Source organism: Pseudorca crassidens, chromosome 20, assembly GCF_039906515.1.
Source record: "Pseudorca crassidens isolate mPseCra1 chromosome 20, mPseCra1.hap1, whole genome shotgun sequence".
In the NCBI taxonomy this organism is placed as follows: domain Eukaryota; kingdom Metazoa; phylum Chordata; class Mammalia; order Artiodactyla; family Delphinidae; genus Pseudorca; species Pseudorca crassidens.
In genome coordinates this window covers 50,062,728-50,074,239 of record NC_090315.1, presented here as the reverse complement: position 1 = coordinate 50,074,239, position 11,512 = coordinate 50,062,728, and the positions used below count along the sequence as shown (strand labels likewise).

Sequence of the window (11,512 nt, the reverse complement as noted above, 5' to 3'; positions counted from 1 at the left end):
AGCTGTTGGGGTGGAAGAGGAATGAGATGGAGCCTCGACCACTGCAGACACTGGGGTTTCCACCCAGGGCCTCGGGGAGCAAGGCGCCTGCTGTACCCTCTGCCCGCACCCTTCCACTGTGGTGATGACAGCAGCTCCTTAGTGAGGTTGTAGAAGAAGGGGTTCTGCCATTAAAAAAAAGAAAATTGAACAGCAGGGGTCTAATAGGATCCTACAGAATCCCCCAGATGAGTACCTCGTTATTACTCACAATGCCTGGTTCCCCTTTGCAGAACTGAACTCACCATGTCTCTTTTTCGGCCATCTCCACCCTTCTCCAGAGTTCGGTGTGTACTGCAGCCACTGCCGGAGTGAGGTCAGGGGCACGCAGTGCGCCATCTGCAAAGGCTTCACGTTCCAGTGCGCCATCTGCCACGTGGCCGTGCGAGGGTCGTCCAACTTCTGCCTGACCTGTGGGCATGGGGGACACACCAGCCACATGATGGAGTGGTTTCGGACCCAGGAGGTGTGTCCCACCGGGTGTGGGTGCCACTGCCTGCTGGAAAGCACTTTCTGAACTGACAGCCCGTGGGAGTTGTGGGAAATCCCAGAGAACCCGTCAATGCCGGTTGACAAGCTCTCTGCCAGGAGAGAGGCTCCAGAACCCACCCCTAACTAGACAGGGATGTGTTCTCCTCAGAGGCTGACACGGTGCCAGCTGTTCATGAGCCTTTGCTTCTCTTTTGTTGGCTGTTGGTGGCATGGATGTCGGTGGAGGAGGACACAGGCAGGTGGAAGTTTTCTTGGAGAAAAGCACCTGCCTCCAGAGCCGTGTTTACCTTTAAGACGACAGCATCCTTTCTGATGCCATCAGAGAGATCAAGTTTGGTTGCAAAGGACAGTCTCCTGAGCCAAAGGACCGTGGACAAATGGGCCTGTGACATAAGTTTATGCATTTATGACCTGATGGACTGTGGCCTTTTAAAATATACTTAAGTTATAAATACGTAATGTACTTAAGGATCCTTAAGATGTATTTTTCTGTTTGTTATTTCTCTTCCAGCTATTCTCCCTTGGCTAATAAAATTCTAGTCATCGCTTGAAAAACAAAGAGATGAGGTTGAACGATATTTTAGTGAATGGTTTTTTATTCTGCTTCTAATTGAAATTAACTGTTTGGCGTAGGACCAAAGTCAGCGCTCACATTTTCAAAGGAAATGCTGATTTGCTTTTGTCATCCGGCAGGAGAAAATAGAATTTGACATTTAAGGTTCTTCCCAACCCCAAGAGTTTTTTTTTTAATCATTTCTTTTAACAAAGGAAAATGAAATTACATGGCAGCATTGCTGTGAGAGTCTCCCGTTGCCACTGTGTTGGTTGGCTGGGTTCCCGTAAGCGCCTCCACTCTTCCCTTGGGCTCCTTCATAGGCTTTGACCCATGTTTCTCTGCATCCACCAGTTCTCCAGAATGATTCTCAATGCTTCCCATTTTGTATGTGCCAGGAAAGAGACATCTTCTTTTCAATATTGCTACTGAAATTTATATTTATTTATTTTTAATTTTTATTTTTTTGGCTGCATTGGGTCTTAGTTGTGGCACAAAGGGATCTTTTGTTGCAGCGTGGGCTTCTCTCTAGTTGTGGCATGCGGGCTTTCTGTCTCTAGGTGTGGTGCGCGGGCTCCAGAGCATGTGGGCTCTGTAGTTGTGGCGTGTGGGCTCTCTAGTTGAGGCGCACGGCCTCAGTAGTTGTGGTGCGCAGGCTTAGTTGCCCCGCAACATGTGGGATCTCAGCTACCTGACCAGGGATTGAACCCATGTCCCCTGCATTAGAAGGCAGATTCTTTACCATTGGACCACCAGGGAAGTCCCTATATTTATTTCTTAGAATTTTACAATTCCAAATTGATTAGCTTAAGAAATATAACTCCATGTCTCAGAATGTGAAAGTGTTGTACATCACTGTGGGGTTTTTTGTTTGTCTTGTTTTGTTCTTGAATTTTCATTCATTTATTTATTTTTTGGCTGCACTGGGTCTTTGTTGCTGCGCAAGGGCTTTCTCTAGTTGTGGTGAGCGAGGGCTACTCTTCGTTGTGGTGCGCGGGCTTCTCATTGTGGTGGCTTCTCTTGTGGAGCACGGGCTCTAGGTGTGCGGGCTTCAGTAGTTGTGGCATGTGGGCTCAGTAGTTGTGATTCATGGGCTCTAGAGCACAGGCTCAGTAGTTGTGGTGCACGGGATTAGTTGCTCTGAAGCATGTGGGATCTTCCCGGACCAGGGCTCGAACCTGCGTCCCCTGCATTGGTAGGCAGATTCTTAACCGCTGCGCCACTGGGGAAGTCTGCATCGCTGTGTTTTAAACTACAGGTCAGGACCCATTAATAGATTGTGAAATCAATGTAGTGGATAAAAACCAGAATTTTAAAAAATGAAACAGAGTGGAAGAGATGTATCAGAACTTACCAGACATAGTGTAAACATTATTTTCTGTAACTTGTTTACCAGTGTATATGCACACACCTGCACATGTGTATAACAGATCACAGTGTAAATTCCTTCCTTCCTGAGGGTTGTGGTCAAAACGTTTTCAAAGCACTGTTTTGGATGATGCTTATATGAACATCATCCCTGTGTTACTGGGCACAAAACACCATGTCATAAGAAAGACCTGGATCCTGTGCAGTGAGAGCAGAGCTTTAACCTTGGGCTGTGATCCGAGGTAAGATGCCAGCGTCTTTGCAGAGTGGGCTGAATAACTAGGTGTAGTAGGTACATGGGAGGTGGATAAAGGAGGCGGCCAAAGACATCGGAATTTGTTCACTCTTGTTCACTTGTTTATATCGACACTGCTGTAATGGCACCACGGGATAAGTTGACAGGTTTTTACAGTAAGTCCCCTATGTACGAACAAGTTCCATTCCGAGAGCGTGTTCGTAAGTCCAATTTGTAAGTCCAACAAAGTTAGCCTAGGTACCCAACTAACACAATTGGCTGTATAGTACCGTACTGTAATAGGTTTATAATACTTTTCACACAAATAATACATAAAAAACAAATAAAGACAACATTTTTAATCTTACCGTACAGTACCTTGAAAAGTACAGTAGTACAGCACAACAGCTGGCATACAGGGACTGGCATCGAGTGAACAGGCAAGAAGAGTTACTGACTGGAGGAGGGAGAGGAGGTGGGAGATGGTAGAGCTGAAGGATCGCCAGCAACAGGAGACAGAGGGCAAGCTGCAATTTCACTCATGCCTGACGTTGATGGCAAAGGTTCCGGTTCCTTGCTGGACTGAATTCTATCTACCCTCTTGAAAAAATGGGTAGTAGCTCTTTTTTCTCGTCATAGATGACACGGTAGCACTGGATTGCATTCTGAATGGCTGCTGCAACCTTCTTGTACCGTTCTGTGTTCGGGTCCTGTGGCTCAAAAACTAACAGTACCTCCTCAAATAAAGAAAATCCCCTTGCCATTTCCTCCGTTGTGAATCTCTTCGGTTCTTCAGTTACTTCTTCCTCTTGTCTCTCTTCGTCCTTTCTCTGGGCCTCCAATTCCATCAGGTCTTCATTAGTAAGCTCCTCGTGTTACCCAGCAACAGCACTGTACAATAAAGTACACAAAAGCACAATCACTTGTAGAGGATGCACGTATGTGACAATGTATGCCAGACACGTGAACTAACTTACTTGATGGGACAGGCACGTTCTCATCTTTGAAAGTTTGCAACTTGAAGGTTTGTATGTAGGGGACTTACTGTACTGAGGATCTGTCACGTTCCTCAATGAAGTCACACCATTTGCAGAGAACAGTCTTTTCCTGTTCCCCCAGTGCTTGAGCTCATGTCCTTTGACTCTGTTCCCTTATGGCAGTTATCATTATTTTCCAGTAAGACTTGTGATTGAAAAGCAGTCAAAACTTTCAGGAATAGATAAATGGATGTGAACTCGGCCTTCACTTTGAAAATGTACAACTAATCCTGGAAGACTGGTTATTACCTCCCGAACCAAGTAGCAGAAATCCCTAGCTTTGCCACCAAGGGGGATGCCTGTTAGTGTTTGGGAAGTCCTGTATGGGAAGGCCCATGGATAAATTCGTTTAATTTGGACTAACAGAAAAAAAGGTAGGAAAAGCACAGACAGGAGTATCCGGCTTTCCCTTCTATCTTAAAGATATTCCTCTTACAGTAACACAACTCTCATAACAATCTCTTAGTACTGTCTTTATTTGGCTACGTTCAGCCAAGATACAGTATAAAGGATGCGAAGCGATTGGATAGAGATGATGTCCCTTTTCTCACTGAGCTCAGCTTTGCTGTCACGGCTCTGGATTGCCATGCAGGAAAGCACTGTCTCTCACTCTCTGTGCTTTCAGAAGATTGAAAGTATGGCCTCCATAAGCTGGCCCTCCCTGCTAGATGCCTCTGTGTCCAAACTGGGAGTAACTCTGGTTTAAAGGCCTGGGGCCAGGCCAGACATTACTGTCTTCTGCCACTATCTTGATTTAGAGAGAATCGTTGATGAAGAACACCTCCAAAACCGTCTCTGTGGTTTTTCTTCTTTTTCTAGTGGAGATCAGAAATGGAAGAAAGGGAGAAAAGATCAACACTGGTATCCAAAATAGGTGGATTTTCTTTCCTGTCAGGAAAATGTCCCACTTTTCCCAAACCTTGCTGGCTTTTAAGAGGCTTGGGCCAACCTGTTTCTTAATCAAACATTTTTCCTTCCGTAAACATTTTGGACACAGACGCAACAGAGGTAAAATAGGTGTGCAGTACAAATAGAAAATATACTCTTTCTTGTTTTAGCCACAAAAAGCTTTGATAGAGTTGGAAATCCTGAAATAGAAATGGTCGAAGGAATTCCAGGTGAAATTTTTTTCAGAGCCTAGAGCTTCCTGACTTTCTACCTTTTTAAACCTGAGAAACTGTTAACACTAGGTGGCAGCAGAGATCTAGACTTGGTGAATCTGATAGCTTCCTAAGACTGAAAGGAGGTTGCCGATAAAGATTAAACCAGACTAGTCTATACCTGGTTCTCCAGTTGTGAAAGGAAAGATCTGCTCAATTCATCTAGGTTCATCGATCCGGTGATTGAACAGATATATGCCATCGGAAAAGGAAAGCTAGTTGAAGTCGTGCCCATCACCTCCTCTAGTATGAAAATTTCTCACACATCATGGCATTCCCTCTACCTACCTCATTATGTCCTTTCATTCAAAGATCAACTTTGGGTTGGCAAACATTTAATACGTCTCAATACATTAATACTTAAGTAACGAGTTTTTTTTTAAAGGACAGATTCTACTTTTCCACCCATCCACTTAACAAGTATCCGTTCGGTTTCAGGCACTGTGCTACCCTTTGTAGAAACGTGCTTGTTCATTAGACATGATTCCTTCTGTTTCATGATCTTGCATTTTAGTGTGCGCTATGCTTATAACGAAGGTCTTCTGGGTTAGAAATTTGGAGTGGTGGAAATAGGGGCTGTGAATCTCAAGACCTGTGTTCCCACCCCAGCTTTGCTGTGTGACTGTAGTGCAGGCACAGAGCTTCTGTAAATCTCTAATTACTCACCTATTAGGAAAAGGGGCAGAACTATTTCAGGTGTTGCAAATTCCAAAGCTTATGGGGATCAGGCACGTACCAGAAATACAGGAAGCAAGTGGATGTTATGATTTGTTTTATAAAGACACTTTAAGTGGAATTCTTTAGAAAGACATTTTGCATATGAAGCACATTGGACTGTTTTCTCTTACACAAAGAATTTGTCTTCTCTCCCATTTTTTTTCTTGAAACCCTCAGCCTTCTAGATCTTCCATTTGTCTTCCCATGTTGGTAGAGTCACAGTGTAAAGCGTTTTAGTTCAGCCACAGCCGACTTTACCACAGCTGGGAATAATCAGTGAAAGAGAAGTAGCTCACAGAATCTAGGAGGGCTGGAAATCAGGCTTGCGGTCATGCAGACAAGGGGAGTGTTAAAATACAGGATGCCCTGGTCGATTTGAATTTCACTTGGAACATACAAGTTGTTCATCTGAGGTTCAAATTGAGTGGAGATCTTGTATTTTTTGTTGTTGTTTGGCTACGTTGGGTCTTCGTTGCTGCGCGCGGGCTTTCCCTAGTTGCGGCGAGCGGGGGCTACTCTTCTTTGAGGTGCGCGGTCTTCTCGTTGCAGTGGCTTCTCTTGTTGCGGAGCACGGGCTCTTGGGTGCGCAGGTTTCAGTAGATGTGGCACACGGGCTCAGTAGTTGTGGCTTGTGGGCTCTAGAGCGCAGGCTCAGTATTGTGGCGCATGGGCTTCGTTGCTCCACGACATGTGGGATCCTCCCGGACCAGGGCTTGAACCCATGTTCCCTGCATTGGCAGGTGGATCCTTAACCACTGAGCCACCAGGGAAGTCCCAGATCTTGTATTTTTATTTGCTAAATCTGGCGATCCTCACCAAGGGTCGTGCTTAAATTATACCCTGAGATGATTCCAGCTGCTGGCTCCAGCAGGGCCCCCACTTTGAGCATGGGATGCCACCCCTCCAGGTCTCTGCCAGCTCTGACTCTGGGGTCTCACCCTGAATCTGTTCCTCATGGCTCCTTCTTTGTATCACCTGTCCAAAATGAGGTCTTGAAAAGAAGTCCAATAGCCAATACAACAAAGGAAAGATGCCCCATCTCACGGGTAATCTGGGACATGCAAGTTAAGACAAAAGATAGCATTGGTGAGGCAGTACGCACAGTGCTAAGAGCCTGGACCCTGTGGCCTGAATGTGTGGATTGCATCTCAGCTTGCCTGTATCCTTGGCACTGTGCCTCACTTTCCTCTTCTGTCAAGTATGAGTAACAGTGCTTACCCCAGTGGGGTCATTTTGAACAGTATATTTTTCTGAATTTCCAAGATTGCTTCAAAGTTCATTGTGCTCTGGCATAGAGTTCTTTCTGCTCCCTCGGCAGGGTCTCCTAGAGAATGAGGGGTCTCCTAACTGCCTAATAATCAGCCTCGCCGCCACAATTTACTTTGGAAACCCTCAGGACTCAATTCGTCATGTCCTGTAACCTTGCTTATGTCAACAAAGTTAATAAATGTATGTCACTCGGCCAGATGATCAAGGTCAGCAGTGACAGTGATTAGTCATGTTGACAGTGTGATACGATAATGTGACGAATAGGGCATTTTACCTCCATGGTCATCCTCTCCCAAATCCACAAGCCCAGTCTAATCATGAGAAAAACATCAGGCTAATCCCAGCTGAGGGACATTCTACAAAATACCTGGCCAGGACTCCTCAAAACTGTCAAGGTCATCAAACAAGGAAACTGAAAAACTGTCACAGCCCAGAGGAGCCACAGGAGACGTGACAACTAAATGTAACGTGGCATTCTGGATGGGACCCTGGAACAGAAAAAGCACATTAGGGAAAAACTAAGGAGATCTGAGTAAAGGATGAACTTTAGTTAATAATAATGTACCAATCAATATTGGTTTATTCATTGTGACAAATGTACCATATTAACGTACGGAGTTAATAAATAGGGAAACTGGGTGTGGAGTGTCTGGGAACTGTCTGTAGTATCTTTGCAATTTTTCTGTAAGTCTGAATCTCTTCTAAAATAAAAAGGTTGTTTAAATGAATTTCAGTAAGGAATTTTAAATTTCTCTTAGTGACAGTAATAACTTTCTTCCAAAGCTATTCAGAAGAGGTAAGGCAAAGTTTGAAGATGTACTGTACTCCCTTTTCTATTAGCCTATTCTTAGGACTGCCTGTTTCACATGCACATACAATATTCATTGTCATCATTAGCATGATTTCAAATGACATGTGCTGATATTTCTAAATAACTGAATCAAAATTGTAATCATTCCTGATGTCACCTTGTTAGTTCCCTCAATTCTTAGCTTGACATTTTAAGATCAAAGAGTAATCAGAAGGGAATTCCCTGGCTGTCCAGTGGTTAGGACTCTGCGCTTTCACTGCTGAGGGCGTGAGTTCAGTCCCTGGTCGGGGAACTAAGGTCCTGCAAGCCATGTGGTGTGGCCAAAAAATAAAATAAAAAATAGACAAATTTTGAAAAAAAGAGTAATCAGGAAGTGACTCCCAAGCACTGCTCAGTATATAATTAATCTTTCCAATTTAGGCTGCAAAGCCAATTAATCACTCTTAGACATAAGGATAAACTTTTGAAATATCAACCATCCCTGTTACTACCTTGATTTATTTAATTGAGTCACCATGTTCAGAAATGGCAGTAACCTTGCACTCATGGTGGACTGGCACACACACAAAAACACACACAGGAAATGTCATTTTTCCACCTATCAGACTGGCGAAGATAAAAAAGTTGAAGCACAAATGTTGGCTAGTGTGTGGGGAAGCATGCAGCATTATATACTGCAGGTGAGAGTGGTAATGGCTGCAGCCTTCTTAGAAAACAGTTTGTCAATAGCTCTCAAACTGTTCACTACCCAACCCTTAGACTCAATTTCCTTTTTAGGAATTTATTCCACAGAGGCAGTTACACAAATGCACGAAAACGCTTGTATGAGCATGTTTATTTTCACATTGTTTATTATAGTGGAAAAAAATGAGACAACCTAAATGCTCATCAATCGGGGACTGATTAAATAAATTGTGATGTGTTCATACAATGGACTATTATGTCACCATTGGAAAAACATGGATGCAGGGTGTTTGTGCTGCTGTATATATTGTTAAGTGAAAGAGCATACTGACAAACTGTATCGAGTATGGTCCTGTTTCTGTTTTTTTAAGTGATATATACATATACATTTATAAAGGCATAGAAATTTCTCAAAGGATACACTATTCAAAGGAATGTTCTCCGGAGAATAGGGCTGGAGGGGTTTGGGATGGAAAATAATTTTACTTTTTATTTTTAATTTTTTTGTACTATCTGTTTTTTTTAATATGTTACTTTGACTTTTAATGTAACAAAAACAAATAAATATTGTAAGGTTTCCTTGTCAAAAACAAACGAGCAACTTTTTTAAATACAAAAAGAAGTTTTTATTGGCAGCTCAGTGCTTGACTGAGAAGAATTTTGTGTATTCAAGACAGCTGGGAGCAAACCACTCCAGTTCCTCCATTTTGTTTTAAACAGGATAGCTGTATCTGGGGCAACATGTTTACATGGGTCAGAAAGGCACACACCCAAAGAATAGGTGCTTATATTGGGAGACTTCTGCTGAGCAGATTTATCACTAGATAAATTTTATGGGTGTGTTTCACATTTCAGATGTGATGCCAGTTTGGTCTGAGGTATTGGCCTGAAGTAATTAACTTGAAGGTTAATATTGATAGCTTAGTTAATAGGTAATGGCAACTAAAATCAGCTTTTAAAAGTCCTTCCCTAAAGAGTTTTGGCATGATGTTTATTACAATCCTTGGAATGATTATGCTGCCCAAGAAAACTTGACTCTTCTTCCAAAATAGTCTCAAAAGACAATTATAAAGAGTAAAAGGAAAGAGGGATTCTATCTCAAATAGGCTAGCTGAAGTCTGTTCCAAGAAATTTGAATTCAGAAAGTTCGGAGTGGGGCTTCCCTGGTGGCGCAGTGGTTAAGAATCTGCCTGCCAACGCAGGGGACATGGGTTTGATCCCTGGTCCGGGAAGATCCCACATGCCACGGAGCAGCTAAGCCCATGGGCCACAACTATTGAGCCGGCGAGGCACAACTACCAAAACCCATGCTCCTAGAGCCCGTGCTCCGCAACAAGAGAAGCCACTGCAATGAGAAGCCCGCGCACCTAAACAAAGAGTAGCCCCCGCTTGCCACAACTAGAGAAAGCCCTCGTGCAGCAACAAAGACCCAACACAGCCAAAAAATAAATAAAATAAAAATTTTTAAAAAATTAAAAAAGTTTGGAGCAATGTGGAGCCAATAATGGTAATATATTAAGTGAAAAAGACATGATAAAGAACTTATATTTATGTTAGTATTCTAATTGTGTAAAACCAAAAAATGCACGTATGCACATTTAAAATCGTGGAATAATAATCCCATTTCCAACTCCAGTCCTTCTGCCTCTGGGCTTCCCGGTGTAGTGAGGACTTGAGCGCCCCCAGCTGTGGGGTAAGTGCTTGGCAGCAAACTCGGAGCACCCTGCGGATGGCCCTGGAGGCTCCCTGGGCCCCGTGAGAGGAGGGAGGTCTACACTAGCCTCATAGAGAGGACCTGAGTCCCTGGGGCCCCCGGAAGCCAAGGAGTTGAACAGGTAAGCTGAGTCGGGGCAGTTACCTGAAAAAATGAGATTAGCGGTGGTTACCGAGAGCAACGGGAAATAGAGTTTGGAAAGGCGACGACTAAATCTACTCACTGTGGGAAGCAATCATGAAGGCGGGTTGACCTATGAGTACGTATTTGGGGGCAGGATCCATTGTTTTTAAAGGTCTTTTTTCTAGTTTTATGGAGATATAATAGACATATAGCACTGTATATGTTTAAGGTGTACAGCATAAGGATTTGACTTACATGAATCACGAAGTTATTATCACAGTAAGTTTAGTGAACATCCTTCATCTCATTTAGATACAAAATCAAAGAATTGGAAAAAATATTTTTTCTTGTGTTGAGAACTCTTAGGATTTACTCTCTTAACTTTCATAGATAACATACAGCAGTGTTAATTATATTTATCATTGTATGTTACATCCCTGGTACTTATTTATCTTATAACTGGTTTTATTTTATTTTATTTTTTAATAATATTTTTTAAACTATTTATTTAGGCTGTGCCAGGTCTTAGTTGTAGCACATGGGATCTTTAGTTACGGCATGTGGACTTCTTAGTTGTGGCATGCCCGTGGATCTGGTTCCCTGACCAGGGATCGAGCCTGGGCCCTCCGCATTGGGAGCACGTAGTCTTACCCACTGGATCACCAGGAAAGTCCTTATAACTGGTTTTAAAGGTTTAAAGCAAACCTCTGTCAATACCACCCAGCTGAAGATCATCAGAATCACACTTTTGGGTGAACAAGGTGAGATTTTGCCTGTTGCAGAGAGGGAGACCACTCGCCCTGGACCCTGGGGCATGTTGGTGAGAGGCTGCTCTAAGGACCTTCTTACAGGGTTTGCACTTGTGTTAGGTGATTTTGATGTGAGTTCATGGAAGTGGAGGTTTGCTCCGGGTTGGATGTTTTGTTCCTGTCGGAAGCAAGGATAATTCTATGATTAGATACATTAATAAAACGTAATGAGAGAGGGGGAGACCAGAGTGAGGCTACAGCTGTAGTTGGTAAAGAAGCAGCCATCACTCATATTGGCTGGGAGAGGGGGATGGCTGGTATTTTAGGGCTTGGATAGCGTTCAGCTTTTATTTGTGTTCAGACACGGTTCCCAGGTGGTCTTGTTCTCGTCTTGCTCCACATGGTCTCAGAGTGGCCCTGTCCAGTGTTGATATGACATTGTCTGTTCACCAGGAGAACAGCAAGACCTCTCTCGGGGATTCAGACCAACCTTTGGCCGTAAGGAAAAGCTTTCCTCTGGTGCACCCACAATTACAATAAATTTTGTCAGACGAATACCAC

General features: G+C 43.5%; 1 protein-coding gene across 8 annotated transcripts in view; it reads left to right on the top strand.

Moving 5' to 3' along the window:
* The window catches only part of WDR59 (WD repeat domain 59), a 109,923-nt gene that overhangs the window by 84,813 nt on the left and 13,598 nt on the right, over positions 1-11,512 (top strand). For 4 of the 8 annotated variants that reach the window (XM_067719803.1, XM_067719802.1, XM_067719804.1 and 1 more), the window contains one exon: positions 321-1,109. The exons of 3 other annotated variants lie outside the window; for them this stretch is intronic. In XM_067719803.1, coding sequence (XP_067575904.1) covers positions 321-556 — 236 coding nt within the window. In that variant the 3' untranslated portion in view covers positions 557-1,109. Of the gene's footprint in view, positions 1-2; positions 297-320; positions 1,110-11,512 lie in introns of those variants that run through there. One more of the 8 variants, XM_067719808.1, reaches the window with a different exon arrangement.